This window comes from Ciona intestinalis, chromosome 1 (assembly GCF_000224145.3).
Source record: "Ciona intestinalis chromosome 1, KH, whole genome shotgun sequence".
In the NCBI taxonomy this organism is placed as follows: domain Eukaryota; kingdom Metazoa; phylum Chordata; class Ascidiacea; order Phlebobranchia; family Cionidae; genus Ciona; species Ciona intestinalis.
Window position 1 is genome coordinate 4,952,363 of NC_020166.2, and position 24,090 is coordinate 4,976,452.

The following is a 24,090-nucleotide window of genomic DNA, read 5'->3' on the forward strand; positions in this document are numbered from 1 at the left end:
ACGTTATATGAAATCAGTTAATAAAAGAGTAAATAGTTATATAGTACAAGTCTCGCGAACTAAGTAAACTTCCATACATCAGGAACCGGCTTTTACGGCAGTAATCTCTACTATTTTAGACTTTGTTACGTAACAGGGCGAGTACAAATAAATAGAGTAAAGGGTAACCACCAAAACATTATATTAATTAAAAATCATATGATTAATATTACTTTCCAACATTACGTAATTTCCGAACGGGGGCAATGTTAACAAGTGTAAATGCGTCCCTATACACATCTTCTTTGTTACCTATTGTGTAATGATACGTACCCATTCATTAGGAGTAGGCTTTCTTTTTTCAGGACTGTACTGTGTACTTCATTCATTTTATTACCAATATTTTAGATCCTTTTACTAGTTTTGTTTTAAACCAATATTTAAAACCACAATGACCACATTATTTACAAACTGTATTAACAAACACAATGAACGGTATTTAACAAGCAATGTCAAGGGAAAATTGTCCCATATTTACACTTTAAAACGTATGCTCCAGCCTTCCTTATCAGGAACAACCACAGTGTTTCACTTCAATCTCAGGCAAGAACACAGATTCAACTCCGAGTTCGGAACTTATGGTGGCGTACATAGAATAGTAGTCAGTTGGAACGCAGCAGATTGTCAGTTCTGCGTTTTCAGACCTTAAACCAAACTCCCGTTCCTGTAAATAGTTTTTATTAGAAGTCGAATAACGTCTTAGCTATTGCTTACATTTCCTTTTTTCATAACCACAATACAACGATGGGCCACGTTTCGCGCCTCTTGGACCGGTATTCTTGTGTTAATAGACGACCTCTTCAACACTAATGTGGCGCGATGACGAACATAACAGACAACAAAAACTAGCTATAAGAGCACGAAATACTCATACAAGTAACACTATTGTAATCGGAAACAAAACGGGTTTTACAATAAAAGTTTAATATAGAAATAAACGTTTGTCTACCACTGTTAGTGCCAGAGCATGGTTGCTTGCATTGGTTGGCATCTGGATGGGAAAGTCGCATCTTCCAACACATTCACCAATATCGTACACGGAGGAAGGGTACAAAATGTGGTGTCGGAACTGTAAGCGGTATATATCAACTGTTAAACGACTAAATATGTTTTTTTTCTATATCAATAAGAAAAAGTTCGTTTAAAACTTTAAACAAACTGGCGTTATGGGCTCGTTACAAATTCCACAGTGACAAACGACACAGTAAACCTCAGAAAAGCACACGACCAAGACAAATAGTGAGTTGCATGCATGATCACCCTTAAAGATCGAAATGCGGTAAGAAATCAAGTGTTAATCAATGACAGCTAAACACTTTATTAAGCACAAACTAACTCTTAGAAAGTACAGAAAACATAAGTTCGTCTAAATTCATTTTAAGCATGACTTTACCAATGGGTTGAAAATCAGATCTCGACTTTAACCAATCTGTGTACTTTCGGGTTTACAGGCGATGAAGGCTACCATCACATAAGGTGGGGGCAAGTTAAACACTTAGGCACATATTGCCTCATATTTCAAAAATCAAACTTTCTTAAACTACAATACTCGATGATCAATTCAAACTCGTAAACTACTAAAATATTGGCAGTTTTAGTATGATTCAGCAAGCATTTAAAATTTTGCCTTACGTTTTTTACCAATTGGAATCAAATTTTCTATAAAACATCGATTTTTAATGGTTAAAAACAGTAATTGGCCTTAGTGCGCTTATATAAAGTAGGGTGGGGGAAGATGGGACACTTTTTCATTATATTATCTTGTCCAATTTGGTAGCAAACAAAGAACACTTAAAACTTATAAAACCGTATCCTAACGACTCCTACAAAATTAAGGTAACTTTCAAATTACCAAATCGTTTTGAAAGTTGATCGGAAAGCTTTTTCTTTCACATCCCCTAATGCCACGTGACGGGCTTCGTCTCATTCTTGTGATCCAGCCTTCATTTTGCCGATGATGAGCTTGAATCGAAAAAAATAGTATTTACACGTATGTTTCAACAGAAACTTTAATCCTTTAACCGCCACATCGGAATTAAGTCATTATATGTTACACATGTAACCGTAAATGGATAGGAAAATATAAGTAGGTAATTGTACTTCTTCTGCCTTGTGGAATCCTTACAATAACCTGTTGGGAAGCACCAGGTCCGGCTCTCAAATGAAAACTAATGGATAGGACCCGACGAAGTATATTTGAAACTTTGGGTTCGCTCGAGTTTCCTGCAATAATATTTATTTTGAACTTTTCCCTACATTGCAAGAATACTTGGTTATAAACAATATTTGTTTTGCGTCATTGCGGTTAATTCCGTTCTGTTGTTTTACAATCCAGCGTGCAAAACAGGAGGAGTTTGGTTATGGTGTTTTGACTGCGGTTAACGATAAACGGTTACGCTACACATGCAATTCCAAAGTTACAGATTTTGGTGCTAATTGTTTTGCAACAAAGACCTTTAATAAAAAACCCACAAACTTAAAATGTGGTTTTATCTAGAGATATACCACAGAGGCAAAAATCTGACAACCATAACGTGTATTTGTCCTGTGTTATAACCGGCATTTGAATTTCTGCTTCCTTTGGATTGAACTCTAACCACATGCTGCTTTCACATTCTATCCCCGACCTCCGCTAGCTAAAGTTTATTCATTTTAAAACAAACAATTTAGGAAATTCGTACCCGATGTTACTTGGCGCCTTTGAGTAACTTGTACACTGAGTTGCAAATCGTTCTCTTCGTGGAGCAACCATTCCATTAAATATCCCGTATCAAGGCTGGCCACCATCATATAGCCGCCCCCACTCGCACAAGAAGCCTGGAATAAAAACATTATCGAAATTAAAAAAACGATATCCGGATATCAGTAAATATTTCGTTAAAAAACAAAAGCGCAAAGTTTCCGCTTCCAAAGAGCGCCTTGATAAGATTTGTAAACAGTGCTCCGAAATTCGGGTATACCTGCGATAAGTTCCTGTGGGAAACATGCTAACAAAGGGAGTAAGTATGTTTCGCTGCCATTTAAATCGTTGATCTAAATTATTGAAATGCGAAACAGGAGATTCCTAATAAACAGGTGGCTTAATATCTGGCTTTTCTGGTTTGAAATTGAAGGTAATGTTCCCGTTTTCCGCTTTTGTTGAATAAAAATTTGTCGGCATCGTGGTAACAATGGTTAGATCACTCGCCTCTAGAGTCTAGATCATGTGACAGCACTATGCCCTTGTGGACGTGTATTTTATGACATTTTCTCCAATCCCGTGGTTCTTTATGATTTGTCAAAATTGTCAGACATACCGAAAAATCGCAAACAAAGTTACATATGTACGTGATAGTTCAACCGGCACGTGCGTATAAAACGTGCACCAGTGTTGACCACACGAGGAAAACAACGTACATACATTTAGTCAAGGTGCAACGTGATTACCTGTGTGCTATGATGAACCAGTATTTCAGTTTCCGAACCATCGTTCGGAAGTTTTCGGACGGTCACGTCATACAGTCCGAAACCCTCGTTCAACTGGCAAGGCGGTGTTCGAAGCAACACAAGGTCGACCCCGATTAGCTCGTGCAGATCAAAGTTGTGTCTGAAATAAAAACAAAGAGAACGAACTTTATTTCTATCGGTATACAGCCAGTTTCGTAAACTTACCGAGGCGGGTGGGTAAACGACACCGTCACGTGCTCTGCTTCGGAGCGATGTTGAACAGGGAAACGTGTAATTAATTCATTTGGTTGGTCGCCGCCTCTTGGACCAAAAAAGTTTTCCCATTTCCGCTTGAGGCTGGGAGAGAAGACAGAACATGGGGCAATTGCGTCCAGCATGTTTTCCATGGTAACTTCGGATGGCTGTACTCGGTTTTTTATGTCCGAAAGCTCTAAAATGTAATGGCTCTTGTTAAATTAATGTTACTATGATTCGTACTTATAAGTCCCCGAATAATATTAATAATCTATAAATAAAGTATGTCCATGCGTCACTACACTGTTTATTTACAAGTTTCATTCTTATACACAGGACCAGGAAGAGTATTCATACACCTTACAATCACTGTTAAGTTGTAACAAAACTGCCTTCGTATTTACACCGGACACCAATGATTAGTTCTACACTGAATTCTTACTTTTAAATTATAACACGGGTGCCTCGCCAGACATATTCGCGCGCATGCCCTAAGATATTTTGTTGTTTTTTTATAAAATGGCGGATACACTGTGTATACATAATTGATGTAGATCTCGAACAAATAAACTGTAACAATCATACAAAAACTTACTTTTAACGTACTCCAACTCTAGAAAACCGATGTCGCCTGCAAAACAATTGGATTTATTAAAAAATGTTAAATGTTTTCGGTGTTAATTCTCACGCAAGCCACATGTAACACATTAATTGTAATGAAGAATTATTTAGATTTTAGAAGATGATGTCACTTGTGGAGAGGAATTGAAGCTTTAGAATTTAGGATTGCAAGTTTGGCACAACTTGTAGCAAGCAGTAGCTCTGCTTAGCAACAGAAGACCATTTCTTTATGATTAGGTTGCTGGTCGTATATGATATATCGTACTGATGGTTTTCTTTCGTGTTAAAGTTCAAGTGTGCGGCAAAAGTTTGCAGAATTAGCAAAAGCTTTAAAAGTTATTGAAGGAAAAGAGCCACTGATAATAAGTTTAAACATCGTTACGACTGCAATTACATTTCATGCGCAACAATAATGCATCCACCCCGACGTTCTTACCTTTCGATGGGAAATACCGACACACTCCTAAATGAAATATTTTATTTTGAAAGCTTTAATAATATTTTATTCGCTGCTTGGCCTTCGCGAGAGTTCATGTGATTTCTGGTACACGCAAAACATCTCTATCACATAATCTTCGTTCAGTTATAACACGGCTATCATTCTACCATTCAGACATGATGGTATATTCATACACACCATGCTTCTCACTATTAAGCTGTAAAATGAGTATTTTCTTATACATTAGACACACATGCAGAATATTCAAATACCTGATGCTCACTGTTGAGCAACATACCGATACACTAACGAGATGTTTGTTACGTATCACCTCATGCGCAACGCCGTCGTATTTCATGTGCGATGTGTGTCCCTTTTAAATATACAAGTAATTTACACTTGATGGTTCAATTGTAACAAACGTATCAAGCTAGTGAAGAAAACCTTATTGTGCATATGTATTTATATATCACTCACGTCGGTCCCTGTTGAGTGTATCAATATTCCCCATATCTCGTGCTACAACACGTAAGACTTCACACCTTGCAGCGAACGAGCCCACCCTGTAATTAAACCAGGCTCGTGTAAGCTACTGTGAAGAAGATTAAAACAGAAATCAGAAAAATTGTTTGACGATCGTTTGAGGTTACTCTACCATTGTGAGCGTATATGTGACTTTGGGCAAGACACTTAACGACATTTTCTCTAACACAGTGGTCACGAATGGGTTGCCGAAATGGGCAGTTCAAAAAAAGTTACAAACGTGGTAACTTGTAAACGGACAGAAGACGTATGAAACAAAACATCCGTGTTACAACAACGAATATCGTTTTCCCATCACGCGAACATAAGGCAAGTTCTATTCATTGTCGAGACAGTGAGTTAACGCTACAGTTTAGGCTGCCCTGGTGTAATCTTTATTTACGGTTAATAAACAAGTTAAACGATTGTAACCGCCAAACATACATTAGTCGCATTAAGTTATTCATTCTTACAAACTATGTGGCAGGGCAGACAAGAAAACAAACAAAAAGTCAAAGCACGTACACATTTGCGCCGCGTAAGCATCTTTCAATCGCTGACTCTTCATGATGGTTTGGTGTGTACCATGTCCTTCCATGCCTTGTGTGGATTCCTGCAACTGCTGCAATGAAGTATGAAGCGAAGATGACTGCACAATACATATTTCCAAAGCGTAAAGATTTAGAACCAAATGCTCTGCAGAAAATAAAATGAATTAAACAAAATGGTCACAAGTTACATTTATGAACTAATAGAAACCAATCAGCAAAATATTAGCACACGTAACGTATTTTGCCCGAATTGAGTTGATTTCACAAATTCAACATATTGTTAAAGTAACTTTACGACAGTATAAACTGTTTCCTTCAACCAGGTAACATGGCGTTTAAACCAACTAAACACTCCTTTTATAATACCCCATCCAATTTGCTAAAAAAAGGCAACCGGGTTCACATTGACCTTGAGCAAGGTGAACGCCCTGGTGACATTCGGTGCGCGAACACGTACTAAAACCAGACATAGGTCGTGAACTTTGTTATCGAATGCTACCTGCAAGTTGGTAGGGGAGAGTGTGGCTAAGCGGAACTGAAATTCAGCTCATTATACATTTCCTTTACCGCGTATTATAAAGCACAACAGCTGCATATATTCATACTCCTCCTTTGTGCCGATAATGTAAGATGCAAATTTGATCAAATATTTTCGTTTAGACTTACACCATCGCCAAATATATGTTTATAAAACTTTACTTGGTGGCTAATGCAATTAATATCAACACCTGTTATAGCTTCAGTTCACTTCACAAATTTATTATCGAATTATCAAACTGTTTAATTTTACCTCGTGTCCGTAATTGTACCTTGTGATCACCTTTATGAAACAACTTTTAAATGTAAATTTTCAAGAACGTGCTGCATGTTTATTTCGAGCGAAATGGTTTCACTTAATGCATATGGCATTAAATATGGTTGTGTTTATTACCACGCTATGTTAGCAAGTCTAAATAAATTACATCAGATTAAGGAGTTCCGGCGAAGATAAAGTCCGAGACTAGACGCTACATTCTTAAAACGAATGAAATAACTTTTGTAAACAAAGCGTGAATTGTAGAAATCCGATTTATCTGCAACTTGAACACGACAGTAACGGGATTACAAGATAACCTTCTGGTATTTTAACTTTCGCATCTTGGGTTTTCTGAATCATTACCTAGGAGTAAATGTCTTTTGTCATTATGCGATAAAAGTGTTAAATGTACGTCAAAACATTAACGTTCTTCTTGATTTTGTGTGCACAGTTACATTTAACTATAGACACCGACGCCTATGAACCTATTTATTGGGTAACATTATGTAAAAAAAACAATACTTACTTGCTGATTATATTGTTTAACGCCTCGAAGAAGAAGAATATAAAATGGCTACCGTGCAAACAGAGTACGAATATTACATTGCGCGATGCACAGCATAGAAACACCATACACAGGTTAACAACAGAAGCACTATTACACTCCATAAATTTCTCCACAAACGGTCAAAACCATCGCCGAAGCCTAGGTTGGAACAACATTTCAAATATTCATTGTCAATCCACGTTAAATGGGAGCTGTAGGGCGGACATACAGGCATGTCATGCTCGCTGAATAATACTAAAATCGCCGAAAAATAAAAACTGCCGTTTTTGAGTTTGACTTACCAATTCAGTATCGTGGTTTATTAAAATAGACTGAAATATTCCGTGCAGTTTATTTTGTCTGATAAGATGAGTTTTTGTTTTGTGAGAAAGGCTGAGATATAGATACATAGGCAAGGGTCGATTCGGCTTTATTTATGGTTTCGATAAGCACAATGTTACCGATTTAAATTTGTGAATATAAAGTTTATGTGGTAAAGAAACTAGCACAGTCAGTTATATTTGTTAGATTACATACAGTTGCAGAATAATACTATTATACACGATATTTCAACGTGGTGTCCCACTTTACCCCACATTGTAGTTTTACAGGTATTGAAAGATTAAATGTTTGCACCTGCTCACGGGTAAAATACTTCTTTAAAATGACATTTTTATTTTTTGTAAAAGCTGATTAATTTATTTGAGTAGTGTTTTCCGTAATGTCCCTTATGGCCTTCTCAATACACTGTTTCGGCCATTAAAGGGACCATTATGACTTTGATATACATACGCATGCTCGCTATTATTAAAAGATTTGAAGGTTTTATTGCCATCGTTTTTCGCAAAGAGCAGAAAAATGTGCCCCACAAGCAGCATCGTCCACTTTGTAGTTGAAGCTTTTATACAAACTAGCACAATGCACGTTTGTGCCGCAACAACCGCTCGGTTCGTTTGGAGCATAATCTGTGTTGTTTTGATTCGATGCCACACCGTCGACAAAGTTCCATACGCCATCAGCATCGTTATCGTTTAACCCAATCCATATTTGCTGAATATCCAAAGGCACAAGAATAGTACGAATGATAAATCTAAATAAATCATGATATGAGAAAGTCTCTTAAAGCATTTAAGGCATATTTAGTCATATTTTACTCTACAAATAAAAGTACATATCTAAATTAAATCTCCATATGTGCTTTAAAACTGTTGCAAAACATAACATGAGTTTTTATAAAAGCAAGTTGTGTACAAATATTCAGACACCAAAAAAAGAAATTGAAGACTTACGTTCGACTAGTTACGTTTCGCATGCCTCCAGCACTCAAGTCGCCTCCTAACGACTTGCAGTAACGTCTGGAGTCATCCCAGTTTGACTTGGTAGTTTTAACGTGGTATTTATAACCGTTAGCACTGCTGTACCAACCAATGCTGTTTACAATGAAGGATACGTCTATATAGATATAGAAAATACGAAATGAAGTTTTTTTTAAGTTAAATGACTGGAGGTGTTTATAGTAGGTTGGGGTAGCATAGTCTATGTTTTTATTCTGTTCTACCGTCACATTTGGCAATAAGCAAATAATGTTCACGGAATCACAAAGCTGTTTCTTTAAAATAGCGTTAAACTCAATAAAGAAACGCGGAACAATATTTTTAACGGTATCCGTCTTAACCCATAGTACTATATAATACGCATCATAGACTTGCTTTTTGAATTCAAGTGTTTATCTATATATAGCAGACATCGGCTTCTTATACTGACGTTGCAGGATAGCATGAGCTTCTGGTAGTAGTCAATTAATTGCATGGGTTTGAAAACGGAAAAGTTTTAAACAAAGTGTATTGGAAAATCTTATAGGCATTAACCTATACACAAAATATTGGTTGTAATGCGCAGGGTGCAACATAAATCAACCTTGGTAATAACGACTGATGTTATACTGAATGCAATTACTTGCCTCTTTCCAGTAGTTCAGTTTTATTTTTCAACTTTGCTGTATCGTCTTCAATACTCTTGCGTTTGTATTGAGCAAGAGATGACAAATTCCTCAGCTCTTCTTTCATAGTTTGCACATTGGGTAGAATGTTGTTAATACTCGTATCCAGCACCTTGGTTAGGTTTGTTATTTTCGCGAACAAATCCACAAAGATCGAACTCGTGTCTGCAGTGTAAGACGTTTATTGGTATGTGTAGTAAGTTGAGGTAAGATGGATATACCATAGCACCTAATACCCCATACTGCCTAATCAACGCTCTTCTAAACTCGTAAGGACTCTGAAAATATTATTTGCTAACTGCCGAATGGAACGGGAAAGGGAAATAAAAAATATCCCATGTTTCCCTACTTGCTTTGTATCGGTTTACAAATCACATACTTTGCTTGAAAGCGTTTAGTTCGTTGGTTTGACTGTTAAACAGCAGGGTTATATTTTGAAATTTGTTTTCAACTGATTCCCCTCCGCTCATAGTTGTTTCGTCTGAAAGTTAGTTTAGATATTAGCTTTTCAAATGCCGCATTAACTACAGCAGACCCGAATACTTTAGAACAAACTAATGCTTATAGTTTAATCAATTGGATGAGTAAAACAGACATTCAGTTTTGCAATATAAAAGTCGTTTGCTGCTGAAGAATTGAGGGTTTTATCAGGCCACGGCTGGCTATACAGACTCATCATACGCTGCGTTACCTGGTGAACTGTAATTGCTGGCTGTCTTTTGTGCCTGTCCTATGAAGCCCATTGAATATTTCCTATCCATGCTGTTCACCTACGTGTCGTTAATTATACAAAAGCAACGCAAATTTAACTCAGCTTTAAATAATATTATAGTGTCATACAGGCTCTCCGGCCATAACCGTTATATAACATTATTAGGACCACGGGCTTGTCCCAAACGCAGTGGGTAGTAATGTAGTATATAGTAGGGTGGGGGAAGATGGGACACCTTTAGCACATAATATCCAGATATTCTGATTGTGTTTTAAACAATTAACAACGGTCTATGAGAGTAATAAGGACATAGTTTAATATTTCTTTGAATGTTCTTTGTATAATACTAAATGGGACGAGAAAATAGAGTTAAAAAGTGTCCCATCTTTCCCCATCCTACTGTATATAGGCTAGCAGTGGCATAGTCAAGTTAAAACTTACCACGCTTACCTTTATTAAAGCTATTATTGAAAGAAGAATTGCGATACCGCAGATTAAAAGAACAAGGATGACGCAAAGGATTTTGAAGAACGGTTTCTTTGGCTCTTTGCTTGAACCTTTTTAACAGACCTTGTTACAAAGTGAATACATATATATCGATTGCTTACCGTTATCTTCGGTTTGTCTTTGATAGACTGGCTCCATCTCTATACACTGCATATCTTTGCTTTTCGAACAGAGCGAAGTATATAGACTTCAGCAGTGTATCTTTACACGTTATTGCTTGCGCTGCAGGGCGGAGTAATACGATATTCAGAAAAGCTTCTGCTCAAAACATTATTCATAACACGCGTTTGTTAAGGCGTTTTACCGCGGTGTAGATAGTTTGAAATCCCCTTTTCCATTTTACTTGCAACGTGATATGAATCAACGTGAAAACGACTTATTTCAAAGTGAAAATCTGGTTTGCGTATAATGTTGTTTTCTTAACATGATATAGTTTTATATGTAGAATCATTGTATTTTGATGTAGAATCAAGTTTTACACACTTTTCTATCAAAAAATCGATTCTGGTTCCCAATAAAACTCCCTTTTTTAACTGAGGTTTCTATGTTAGAAGTTGTAGCCGATTTTCATGTGGCAGTTGTCACTTCGATGCATACGCGTTCGCGTTTAAAATTATAAAAAGAAATAACAAAGAAATATGAAAGTTACGCATGTACAAGTTAGTTTTTAAAAATGTATGCTTGGTACTGTGTAGTGTAGAGTGTGGATCAGTAAATGAGCTTGCTATGTAATACAGGCAACAGGTTTTATTAACCCATTATTCCATTAACGTGTTGATTGTTTGCTTTCTTATAAATATTAAATGGTGCTAGTGAAGAGTCTTCCCCCCCCTCCCACTTTATTTGCTAACCACTAACCCCTAACCCCTTACTCCTATAACCACTAACTACTAACCCCTATAACCACTAACCCCCTAACCATCAACACCTAACCCCCCAACCTAGGGGTTAGTGGTTAGCTAAAAAGGTGGGGGGGGGAAGATTCTTCACTAGCACCATTTAATATAATATGAAATTTTCTATATTCGTTTTAATTTAAATAGCCTAACTGTGAGGTAACTTATTTATAATCCTTTGATTGTTAACTGTAACGTGCATGTTAGATGTTAATGACTTATGTTAAAGCAGTGGTTCCTAAACTTTATCTACTCGCATACTATTTTTTGGTTCCTGCAGTGTTTTTGTATCACCTACATAACAAACTACTAAAGGCTCGTAAACAACTAATTTTAAACAGTGAAACTAGAAAATAAGTTTTTTCAGTGTGGCACCGCTCAGACTGCTGTACAATTTACAATGTTTCCTTAGCTAAGCAAGATGTTTATTATGAAATAGTAGGGATTCACACAAGGATTCATAATAGCGATTGTTTGACCTGGCATTTGATTACCATATAATAGCAATTTACCTGTTGATTATTTGCCCCGTAATAGCGATTGCCGCCTTGAATATTTAGCCTGCATTTGCTTGAAAACAGGTTGGATTTGCCAGTCTGCGGCATATGGCAGTTCCTGACGAAATCCCACGCATTCAAGACATTTTTTTGCGCACTCGCTATCATCAAAAATTTTGCTCGCAAAAGCATGTGCATTTTTATGCCGCTTTAGTTGTTTATTTAATTGGGGTACGTGGGACACATTATGACGTGCATCACCAAAAGTTTGTAAATCGAACCGCTTATGCACCTGCCATACTCTGCAGACTGGGATATTTGCCTTTTTAGAATGCGCGAAAGTAAAGTATACACAGGTTTGCAAAAATACGTACGCGTGTAAAGCAACGACTCAATATGAAAAAGTTGGAAGGCACTGTAGTAGGGAATATAGTACGAAATAACACGCTCTATGTAATTTATGTGAGTTAAAATAATGCCTAGAATAATCACTAAAATATTTTTGTGATCGTGTGGTGCGAACCTAATAAGGTGCTCGTGTACCACTGGTCAACTTTTGGGTGCTGGTACAACCTTTCCCCTTAACCGATAAACCCGAATCATACAACTAATGTAATGCCTAATTAGAAACCACCATTAATTCTTCACTAATAACAAGTTTTGTATAAGCACTAATGCAATATTTATGATGTAAATTCGCCCAATAGACCTACTACTGCAGCAGGCAAAGATTTTGTTTTATTAGTTGTTGCTGCAACAATCTGAAAATCATTCAAAAATGATTTATTTGCAAAAGCTCCATTATTTCAAATGCATAAGTAGTTGAATTGGTTTTCTGATCTTTGCCCACTTCCCTTTAACACGTCTGGGTCTGTCAACTTTTTGTGGTTGTAGATGTATTATTAAACCGAGTGTGCTGAGCAGTCTTCATAGTATGGCAGGTGCACAGGTGATTTTGTTTATGCAAGCCGTAATGTTATGGCACGCACTCCAATTAATTAAACAATGAACCAAATCTTTATTAAATTAATAAGGATTTTCTAATGTGGAAATGTATGTGCACACAGATTTTTAATAATAGCTTCCTTAGACAAGAGAAACTGAAACTGCCATGTTCTGTAGGTTGGAGTGCTGGAAAGTCTGCGCGCATTACTGTTTTTGCAAGTACTTTGGTAGGCCTATACTTTTTTTAACTTTCTTATATGTACAGGGTCATAGGGTATTTGTACTTATTTAGACCCAATAAAAATACTTAAAAATCTAGAGCCTGAAGTTTATTAGACTAAAGCTTTGTGTAGTACATCTACACGCTACACCTACAGTTTTATTAATTTCTTATCAAGTTATTTATGTTAAAATACTACCCAAACATTTTTTTCAAATGATTGCAGGGGAATTTGTAGTAAAAAAAATTAGTTAAATTATTGTCAAACATTAAATCATTATCTTGCATCTATTTCTCTGACATCATAATATCATTGCATTTGTTATAAATTATTTAAAATGCGTTTTTTTTATAAAATTCTTTAAAATGGAACATGGTATGGAAAATAATGTAAGTATTTGGCCTCAATTAACGTTTGTTAATTAAGCATCAAAATTAAATTGAACAACAACATGTGTAGTTGTGCCACAACATTATATTTGGAAATAATTGACGAACACAAGAATAATGCAAACTATCACTTTAAAGTTCACCCCAGGATAGAATAGGTTATAAACTTTATTAATTATATTAGACTGTCAGTTTATGCAGATTGTTAAATGTTTTAGTTTTAGAAAGCTATACTGTAGAAACTACAGCCCTGTTTTTGGTTTGTCACCAAATTAAGCTGTTCTTTATTTAACGGTATGGTCAAAGTAATTACATAAGGTAAGGCTTTAAAATGCACTATTAGAGTGATAATTATTGTCACGGTCTCATAAACATTGTAATTTAAATTTGAAATTTTATGTTTTATGTGACAATAACAGGATTTTCTATTCCTTTACCTTAAATGTTATTAGTTGTTAATAATTTTAGCATTTAGGTTCTACCGTTCTATTGAGTATAAAACTAAACATAGGCGCTAATTTTAACAGATTTACTAATGTTTTCAGGAAAAAATAGATTTATTGTTATTTTTGAAACTCGTTTTCAAAGTAGGCCCTAAAGTGATATCTTACAAAGGCCCTAAAGTGATATCTTACTGTTCTTTTGCACCTACAGTAACCTACCAATCTACCATACTACTAAACCACTACCAATTACTAAGCGCTCTTTTTAATATAAGATGTAGAAAATTTTGTCAACGATTGATCTTCACTATCCGCGAAATTTGTTTCTCAAAGGCTAAGATTTGTTGATTTTACTAATCCCTGTTTTAACTAAATGGGAACGGAGTGTTTCTTATAAAGCTGCTTGTTTTGTTAAAGCGGGTCACAGTATCCCACTATAATGAAGTGAAGCATTCATAATGTGCTGGAACTAATCCACCCTGTATCAATTGTATTTGCACAGACAGAAACAAAGCCATTATAGAAGTGGCGCTATTTTATAAGAAAAAGGCAAACCATGTATATTTATACTGTGCTAAGTAACTCTTATTATCTCAGGCTTTGCAACTTAAAGTGGTAGGATTTGTTTTTCTTTAAAAGATGTCGAGAAATTTGAGTCTTCCTCGTAAAAAACCTGGATCAACAAAACCATCGCCGTACAAACAACGTCTTCAAACCAATTTGCCGAAGTCCGATATATCATACGCGTCAAAATCGTCAACACAATTAGAAACGCGCGTTAAGAAAACTGGAACTTCTTTTACCGCCACGAACACAAACATGACCGTGCCACGATCACCAAAAGCAGATTCAAACCTGTACGACTTGATTGACAATGACTCCAGTACAACTGGCACAAGGCCAGAGGTTCTGTCAATAGACAGTGACTTTGACAGTGGTAACGGCCTCACAGAGAGCCCTGACCAAGAGGCTTACCCATTTTCTAACTCAAAGCTTACACACAAAATAAACTATGACAGTGAAAATGATTTAAAAACTCCAGAGTGTAATCCATCTTGGTTGGGCAAAAAAGGGAATTTGCCCAATATATCAGTAAATCATCCATACTACACACCCCCAACGCACCTTACCACAGCTATGTCAAGAGTAAACCTAGGAAAAAAGGATCTCTCTGCTGAGTTGGAGGGAAAAAAGGATTCGCCCCCTTTAATTGCACCGGATCCGGTTACTGGTGGCCACAATCGTCTGGTGAAAGGAGTTTATGGTAGATCGACAGTGAATGGTCACAGTAAGGCTGTCATTCCATCAGTGACGGAAACAGACCGCGAGAGTCACTCTTCGAGAAGCAGCAGTGCTAGTGACAGCCACAGAAACGGGAAAACCTCTGATGTAGATCGAGTAGGACAAGAAGAAATGGATATGAAATTCGCCGACATTACCCACATGCAGTTAAAACGGTCTTTGGACCAAATCCATGGTGTTAATAGTGCAAGGTCTGTAAACAGCGGGCTTTCCAACCAAATTTATGTTGGTGTACCTAATGTTGCCGATGCATGCTACTCGCATGATATGAATGGCAACACTCATTTTTCAAAACCGTGGCGTCATAATTCAGCTGGAAATTACTACCAGCAAGGAGCACCAGCATATGACAATGGTAATGTGGCAACTCAGCCAAATAAATTTGACGCCATACTCCAAGTAAAAGATGCAATGCTTCAAGAGAAGGAATCAGTGATTCTGAAACTTCGGTTACAAGTTGCCTCACTTCAGCATCAGATACAGGAAGGTGATGCAGCTCTACGACAGGTTGGTCAACATATTCTTATTAATTCTTTATTTTGAAAACTATATATATTAAGTATTATTGTACATACTGTATATAATTCGTTTGAAACAATTAATAATGTAGTTGCCTAGCCATTTCTTTAAATTCTGATAATTGTAAATTTGTGGAAATAGCTATTTTTAAGGTAATTGCATAGTTATTTTTGATATACTGTACAGCTAGAATATTGTACTTGTACTATTGTTAAACCTTGTGCTAAGCCTCATGTAAACTTCCACCTACCATAGGTGATGTCAACACATTATGGAGGAATATCGAAATCTTCATCATCGAGTAGTAACGACAGATCGCTTGATCTTGAGGTGAATGTTATTTCTTTATATGATTGAGCAAGTAAAGTATATTATATGGTGTTTGACAATAAGAAGTTCAAGTGCAGAATCACGCCTCCATTAGGTTTAATGTGATAGGCCCATACACTTTTTAACGAAACTTTATCAAATAAATAGTTTTGGCTATATTTATAAATATACATAAACATTCACTATTTTAATAAAAAACGACTTTCTGTTTATTTTAGACCCAAAGAAAAATTCATGATCTTGAACAAATGCTTGGTAAGGTTGAAAACAATCTTGAAGAAACCAAAGCTCAGGCTGCTCGAGAGAAATCTCACAGTGAAGAGAAAGTTAAGAAACTGGAAAACCTCCTGAAATCAAGGGAGCACACTCTTACAGAAGGCAGCAAAAAGTACAAAGTGTGCACTGAGCGGTTAGAGAAATATAAAAAACGTGTTGAAAGTTTAGAACGATACCTTGGTGGGCTACCTACTGTTGAAGAAAGCAATAAACTGAAGACTGAAGCCGATATCTTGGGTGTTGAACGTGAAAACATGATTGTAGAGATAAATAAAATAAAAGATAAACTGGAAACAAAAACAAAAGCACTCAAAGAGAAACAAAACGAACTTGACAAAGAAATGGAAAAATCATCCCATCTTGAAAGGGAAGTTCAAAAATTGAAAGAAGATGTTTTAAAGTTAGAAAAGTCCAAAGTGGAATTAGGATCAAGTGAACGAGATCGTCTTGAGGTAAGTGTATCTTTGTTGTTCAAGTTGTTGTGGATTTATTTTGAGTCTTTAAAGTAGATAATTTGATGTAAACACTTGGTAGGTATTTTGGTGAGACTGTATGAAAGACATCCAATAAAATATTAATGTAGTTTAAATGCTGTTTTCTTTTTGAACGAAATATAGGATAGTTTTATAAGCCCTATAAGTTGTTGCTTTGTTAAGCAAAGTTTTAATGGTGTGCCTATAGCTGTAATAAAACATTGTAATGTACTTTGACACTGAACAAAGTTAGCCATCCCATGGCACCCCAACTTTTGAGAGGGTGACTCGTATATGTTTTAGCACCTCAGTTTAAGATATAAATTGATTTTATCTTGCTCTTAGGTGCGTATACAAACGAGCAGATTCAAAGTATACTGCATTTACCACAAAAATCAGTGAGGTTCTGTAATTCATAGCTTATAAAAATGAGTGTAACTACATTAAAACTATGTCCCGCAAGATTTTGGTAAAAAAAATCAGAAAAACAAGATGCCTATGGGTTCTATAAACTACCTTTGTTACAGGACTTGGAGTTTGAGATTGTTCGATTAAAGAAGGAGAAAGAAGATGCAGCGAGGATGCTCTCTGCCTCGGATAGAAGAGCTAAACAACAGCAGGAGCGACTCCAGGCTGAGGTGGAGAACCTAACACAGCAACTTTCGGAAGGAGAAGAAAGAATTGAAACATTAAGGAAAGATATGCTCATGAAACAACAGACAGCCAACAAGGTGGGAGGTTTCTTACTTTAACAAAGTCCTTGAGGTTTTTTGTAAACTGTCATATTTTAAAAATTTCCTTAATTAATTATGTTTTTGTACCAAGTTTTGTTAGTTTAAATATGTTGGGTTTTTTACATTCAATTTCTTGATTTTCGACTGAAGTATTTCACCAATATTTATTAATTTCTTGTTATTCTATGTTTTTTATTGTTACACTACAATAGTAAAATTGTTCCTATAAATATGATTTATTGCTCTATCCATGAAATTCTGTTTTATGCTGTTAAATCTATCATTTTTAAAATCATCCCAGTATGAAAACATTTAACACATATTTACCTGTAATTTTTTGCCTGTAATAATAGCAGTGCAAGCATTAGACCCTGTGGGCTTGAGTTCGGCGTGCTAACCACTGTGTCATGACGTCCATGAGTGTAGTATTAGAATTAATATATGATTTTCTATGTTTATTTATCATGTATATCATTGTTAGGTGCATACTGCTATGATGAATCTATCTTCACAAAACCAGCAACTTATGGAACAAAAACTAACTTTACAAGACAAGGTATTTCTTTTTAATTTATTTGAGAATAGCATTGCTTAATAAGAATACATTATTAGTGGTTTTATTTCAACGTAACATAATTTTTAAATACCATTGTGGTGTACTGATGTACGTACAATTTCTGATTTTTAAATTGTGTTTTTTTTTATCCATTTTCTTGTGGTATGAAATTTTAATTTTAATTTCCAAAAAATCCGAAATGGTGTATCACTTGTTGTTACCCTACTGTATTAAACTATTGTATTCATTAGTTATAATTGATTTGAATGGAAAGTAATTAAACAAATCTATTTGCGTTTAGGTTAAAGTGTTAGAAAAGGCGCAGGGCAATTTTAAAGACGAGGCAGTCGCGTGTGCAAGATTACATCGTGAAACCTTTGCCGCTGTTCAGGATATTAAAGCTGTTTCACAAGTTCGTGCTAATTGTTTTATTTTATCTGCATTTTTATCAATTAAGTGCATTAGCACAAGGGATTTAAATATAACATTAACATTTATTCCTAAGATTTGACACAGTTTCCCAGTTCTACTTTTTATTTCACTTTTCTTAAAATATTGTGCTCCACTCAAAAATATTAATACGCTTTAGAATCTAGTTTTTTTGTAATTATTAATATTGCAGTCATCATTTTAATATACTACTTTGGATATTACATTTATAAGTCATTTAAATTATATTTGTTTATATTAGAAGTTTAAAATCTGTTACACTGGACCAGCCCAAGTAAACGAGTTTTTACTTCAATCTATCATTAATAAATTTCATTTCCCCGTTCAGGTTCTCATCCAAACAGCTGAAGGCAACGACCCGAACCTATCTGCGTTGCTTGGGGTTACCACTGAACCGAATGAAGACTCTGTGAATAAATTAACCGACGCTAAAACGAGCGTCGAACAAACCAACAGGAAAATAATCGAGGTTCGTAAACTGCGGCAAGACATTGACGAACTACGAACCATTATTTCGAACCGGTACGCTGAAAGCATAGGTGATAACTGCACGACGCATTGAAGGTGCTTTGTTGTTGGTATGAATTATACCTGCTCGCGCGCTCAGGTTGTTTTATCAGTATAAGTATGGTATTGCCTTAAACCTTTAAAAAAAACTGTTTTCTAAAAATCTTTTAACGACAACCCGGTTCAACCCCTAAGCACAAGCGTCCATCAGCACATACCTCAATTACAAAGACATTGTGGGATGTTATTACGATTGGCTTCGGCCAACTCCGCAGGGGATTAGAGCCTTGGCCACATCGTTTGTGAGTTAATGTCATTAAGCGACACGATGTCTCTGCATTATCATCACCCTGCCAACCTCGCATGAAATCTCAATTGCCAACAATGCTCTTCGTGTTTAAGTCGAAATTCCCAGAGTTTACACAATATTATTTATATATCTAATTGCACAAAGCATTCGTACACATTGTAGATCGATCCGGCGCTGTATATCATAGCTTATAAAGCACACAAAACAATATCTCCTTAATTTTTAAAGTGTTTAAGTACAACACAACTATATAAAGCACAGAAAACAATATATTCTTATTTATATTATATTTATAGGTGCTTGTTCCAATAAAAAAGGTTATATCGAGTTTTAATTCTAATTATCAAGTGTCTTATGCCCGCGTGTATACATCTGAGTGCTGCTATATGGTCGGTGTTAAATATTGTTATTTCTATATTGCATCACTGTGGTTAAATACCGCGAAGTGATATGTGCTTTTACTTTGTACCGTTATTTCAATACAGAGATTTATGTACAAGAAGCATTTCTCTTTCCGTGTGTATGGACTGTCTTCTGAGTCACAAAATCTGTTCAAATATAAAGTTTAATCCAGTGCCAAAGTTGCAAAATTTTTGTATAAAGAATAAAAAACTATTCAATATGCAGTGAATAGAAGCCGTTTTAGTTTAATAAAAATGTATTGTTCCATGTTTTGCCAAAAATAATATATGAAATGTTTTTTGTGCATTCGCACGAACGGCTGTGCCTTCTAAAAAAACGTATGCTACTGTGTATTTACCAGTAACGAGTTAAATAGTCAGCACATTAAGTCAAATTTCTTGACATTGTTGACAGCGTTTCCCAACAAACACGAAGCAACTCGCCATTTTAATCTCTTTGTGGACACAGCAGGCATAACAGGTCGGACATATCACGAAATATATGTCATCACCTGTCTGTATACCAACATTGTGGCGTCATAATGAAAGATATGACTCGATCTCGTGTACGCCGATCTAGGAACCCAGTCGAGAGTCTATTCAGAAGTTAATTCTTCGGCGGTAATTGAATGAATATGAACAACTATACCGCTTTGAGAAATGACCGAAATTAAATTGCCTTTTCCAGTAAAATGTCATGTATTTCTCATACATACCATTTAAATAGTTACAAACTATAACTAACCCTATACAGCTTTGTTGTAAGCCAAAGTGTTAACTTATTACGAAACGGTGGTTCTAATTCGAAACGTTGTAGCGTGCTGTAAACATGTTTAACAACTACTGTAACCTCTTACCACGTATACATATGTAAGTGTCGGTAGGTTTAACTTATTATAAACGACAATCGGTCATTTTTATTAGCAGTAACGTGTCAACTTTACAACTACAGTACTTTAAGTACTTTCTTTGACACCTTTAGTTTTGTTTTATGGCCAGCAGTGAAAGTAAACAAACTAATATATGGTGAACAGCGCTATTTTTACAACAGAACACACAAACCTGGTGTAAAACTGTCAGGTAACTTAAATTGTGCGAGACGACATAAACCATATTAAAAATCATTTTTATTATTGGTAACATGTGTCTAATCTGAACTTGTTGGTAAGAATTTTACGAGAAAGTTACCAAGCGGATATTAAAACTTTTTTTTTAATAATGCGTTATACGAGTTAAGCATTTAATCCTTTTCAAATAGCTGTGAAGTGTTGCTATAAAAGTCTTTATCCGTCACCATAGTAGTGTGGTATACTACGTATATTTGGTTTAGGCCTAATAGCTTTACTGGAGCAACCGCATTTATTTGCCTTCTTATCCATCTTGAAAGGGCGGGTTTTACGAGGTAATATTCTCATAACACACGCCCAAACACACCCATGGTCGATGTCGGTATATTTTTATTCTCAGTCTTTGTACTTGCCATTTTTAGGAAGCTCATAAACTGTACAAATATGCGACAATATCTTATAAAGAACGTGCAGACTGACAAGTTATTGACAAAGGATTACGTAATATGTCGGGAACTGCTGGGACCCGGGGAGTCTTACGGTGGCTGAAAACTGTTTTGTATTTAACAAATAACACGTAACATTTATTTCTTCGAATACGATATAACGAAGATTGAGATAATTAAAACAGAATAATGAAGAGGGGAGAATTTAAAAAATTCCAATCTCTTTTAGTATTATATGAACTTTCATTATAATTTTTTTTCTTACATATAAAGTACTTTTTCATCTTATGTATGCTTTAATATTATCGTATATATGAATTTGTGTTAGAACCTCTTTTCTCCGGGCCTAACCGCATACCCGTATCATATTTATTTTAAACAAATTCCAACGCTCACACGATCGCAAATTATTTTAATTCGTTTATGGAACCAATTTCATTAAATGTCAATAATTAACATTTGAAAACATTCGAGTCACAGGTGTTCTGGGCGCGAATACATTTCCAAGTAACATAATAATCCGCTATTGTTACGCCCAAGCCGCATATGTTACGTAATTTGCCCGCCCTTTTTATGTCGACAGTAATACGATGACACTTAGGGCATTAGGTTCTGGGTTGGACACTAAAGATTGTTTTAGCTTGTTACGGCCCGCCCTACAACTATAAACAAGCGGTTATTGTTTTGTAATAATAAGTGTGTATTGTTCTACGCCCGTGCCTATTGTCAACCAAACAATAGCACTCGTGTGAAAAGTGTTGTGTCGGCGATTTTAGCCTGAATGAAATATTTTTACTCGCAAAGCATTTATTTATTATTTCTTACGGATTGGCGTCAAAAATACGATATCTTTCAACGTTATACATTAACAAAATTATATGTAGTCTAATGTGTTATTCGTTACCACCTAAAATTCAATATTTCCCAATCGCGTTTTTAACAAATAACTTCTAGAACCGTTACGGATGTTTTTATTATAAAAGTAATAAAAAATCCGTCATCAATTTACTCTGATTAAAAAAGGATTGAATTGTCTATAACGTATATATAGATATAGCAGGGTGAGGGAATACGGGACTAGGGCAAAGGCCGGACTTCCTTGAGTCCGGGAACTCATATGACAGACAAAAAATGTTACAGTATACTATAGTCGACATTCTCACGGTAACAAAGTGCGCGGCAAAGTACGTTACTCTTGTTAAATAATTAAATTCGATGTTGAACGAATACAAGTTTTTCAATCACTGAAAAAGCATATAGTATTAAGATGTAGGTAACATGTTAAAAACTATAGCAGTAGGGCAAAAAATAAATTTTAAACTTAATTTTCTAAGCCTACAACAATATTTCGTGTAATTTACGTGTATATATAATAATAAATTATTGTCCGTCCCCGGCTACTTTTGAATTGGTAAAATTACACCTGTTGTGCGAATCGATATATAACTACTCGCGTGTTTTAACATATTTCTTTGAAGTGTTATCAAATAATAAAAATATGGTAGTGATTCATGGTATCAACTAAAAATCGTCATGTATTTTAAGTTTGAAAATATGTTGCAATATGTGCTAAAGGGTCCCGTCTTATAGCCCACTCCACTATATGTACAACGTTTGTATGGAAAGGGCATCAGAACATTTATAACGATTTATTGAAAAGCTAAAATTCCTTCCTGCCTTCTTTATATTACAACATTTCAAACTGATTTGCCTTTTTCACTGAAAACTAAATTACTTAAACATTAACAACAGGTTATAATTCATTTTTACAGGTGCTAATATAAATGCCATATGACGCGATTCAGCTGAATTAATTAGTCTGTAACCCTTTGTGCAATGGCTGCAGCACTATGTCGCTTGTTTGGACAATTCTTAATGCCAATTTACTTAATACGTGCCCCTAAATGCTCGATGATGTTTTAACTTTTCACTACGTTTTAAGATATAAGATTAATCGTTGCCATATTTGAAATTCGCATATTTCACGTCAGGATAAAATGTCAGATTTTTGTTCAATAATAACGCTTACCTCATTCGTGTCCATAACACGTTTACCAGATTAATTATGGAAATGGATAATTAATTATTGAATTAATTAATCGTGTCCATAACGAAGCTGTTTTGTGAAATGTTCGCTGTCGGGTTGATCAATGATGTGTCACAGACTTTCTGCTCTTTGGCAATAAACAGATACAGTCGGTATTAGTTTGCACATTGCAAGGTCACAGGGTATATTTCTCAGAATAAAACTGCTGAAAATGCCAGCGTTTGGCATTCGTGCATTTTTCTTGTGCAATACATTAAAAGGGGCATGGCATTTTTAGCAGTTTTATTCTGAGGCATTGTCCGGCGCCATGGCGTAGTGGTTGGCGCGCCTGCCTGTAACCATTAGGTAATGGGTTCAAGGCTCGTCGCTGCTACCATTGTGGGCGTATGTGTCCTTGGGCAAGACACTTAACGACAACTGCTTCAACCCAAAGTTAGTATAGACCAAGTTAGGAAACGGATTGTAAAACAACGAGTCTTGTTATCCATTGTCGCGCGTCCATGACGTCATAGACGCCACCATTACGGAGCCCACGGCATAGCATTTTATCATTGCTGGGTGCTGTTTTTCGTTTAAATTTTGCGATTTTTTAAAAACCAAGCACTTCTGCGAGTAAAAATGGCTTTCTACTAATGTTATATCTTATCACAATAATAAACCTCACAAAAATAATCAACTTTTATTGAACACTCAATCGATTAAAGAGTAAAAAAACAGAAAATATCAAGTTTACTATAGCCAAAAACATAAAAGAACATGTTTAAAATATAAAAATACAAACAAAAACGCATAACATTACCATAAACTGGTGTATCTAGCTGCAGTTTTGCATGTAAATTGTCGTGATTTTACTTTTTGGCTCACAAA

General features: G+C 35.6%; 3 protein-coding genes across 8 annotated transcripts; 1 reads left to right on the top strand and 2 right to left on the bottom strand.

Annotated features, from left to right (window-relative positions):
• Positions 1–418: 418 nt before the first annotated feature.
• tgfbeta-na3 (transforming growth factor beta superfamily signaling ligand) lies at positions 419–7,535 on the bottom strand. Of its 3 annotated transcripts, XM_009864026.3 has the most exons (12): positions 7,176–7,535; positions 5,828–5,998; positions 5,258–5,343; positions 4,778–4,804; positions 4,316–4,351; positions 3,691–3,916; positions 3,466–3,625; positions 2,721–2,856; positions 2,140–2,262; positions 1,892–2,001; positions 989–1,108; positions 419–703 (listed from the first exon to the last, which is right to left on the bottom strand). In XM_009864026.3, the coding sequence occupies exons 1-12, from the start codon at positions 7,316–7,318 to the stop codon at positions 548–550; spliced, it is 1,494 nt and encodes a 497-aa protein (XP_009862328.2). In that variant the 5' UTR covers positions 7,319–7,535; the 3' UTR covers positions 419–547.
• A 75-nt stretch (positions 7,536–7,610) lies between these two features.
• Positions 7,611–11,266, bottom strand: LOC100175938 (C-type lectin domain family 4 member F-like). 4 transcript variants are annotated; one of them, XM_026835192.1, is made up of 7 exons: positions 10,516–11,263; positions 10,349–10,464; positions 9,887–9,965; positions 9,575–9,676; positions 9,157–9,360; positions 8,486–8,648; positions 7,611–8,286 (listed from the first exon to the last, which is right to left on the bottom strand). In XM_026835192.1, the coding sequence occupies exons 1-7, from the start codon at positions 10,565–10,567 to the stop codon at positions 8,022–8,024; spliced, it is 981 nt and encodes a 326-aa protein (XP_026690993.1). In that variant the 5' UTR covers positions 10,568–11,263; the 3' UTR covers positions 7,611–8,021. The 4 variants fall into 4 exon arrangements, with proteins under 4 accessions (XP_026690993.1, XP_002121230.2, XP_026690999.1 ...); XM_002121194.4 differs by having other exon boundaries at positions 10,358–10,464; positions 10,516–11,261; XM_026835198.1 differs by lacking the exon at positions 9,575–9,676 and having other exon boundaries at positions 10,516–11,266.
• Positions 11,267–14,393: 3,127 nt separating this feature from the next.
• Positions 14,394–19,764, top strand: LOC100183775 (centrosomal protein of 85 kDa). Its single transcript, XM_026834293.1, has 7 exons — positions 14,394–15,614; positions 15,882–15,956; positions 16,175–16,684; positions 17,233–17,436; positions 17,921–17,995; positions 18,297–18,407; positions 18,774–19,764. Exons 1-7 carry the CDS (start codon positions 14,445–14,447, stop codon positions 19,005–19,007), a joined length of 2,379 nt encoding a protein of 792 aa, XP_026690094.1. The 5' UTR covers positions 14,394–14,444; the 3' UTR covers positions 19,008–19,764.
• The last annotated feature ends 4,326 nt before the right edge of the window (positions 19,765–24,090 follow it).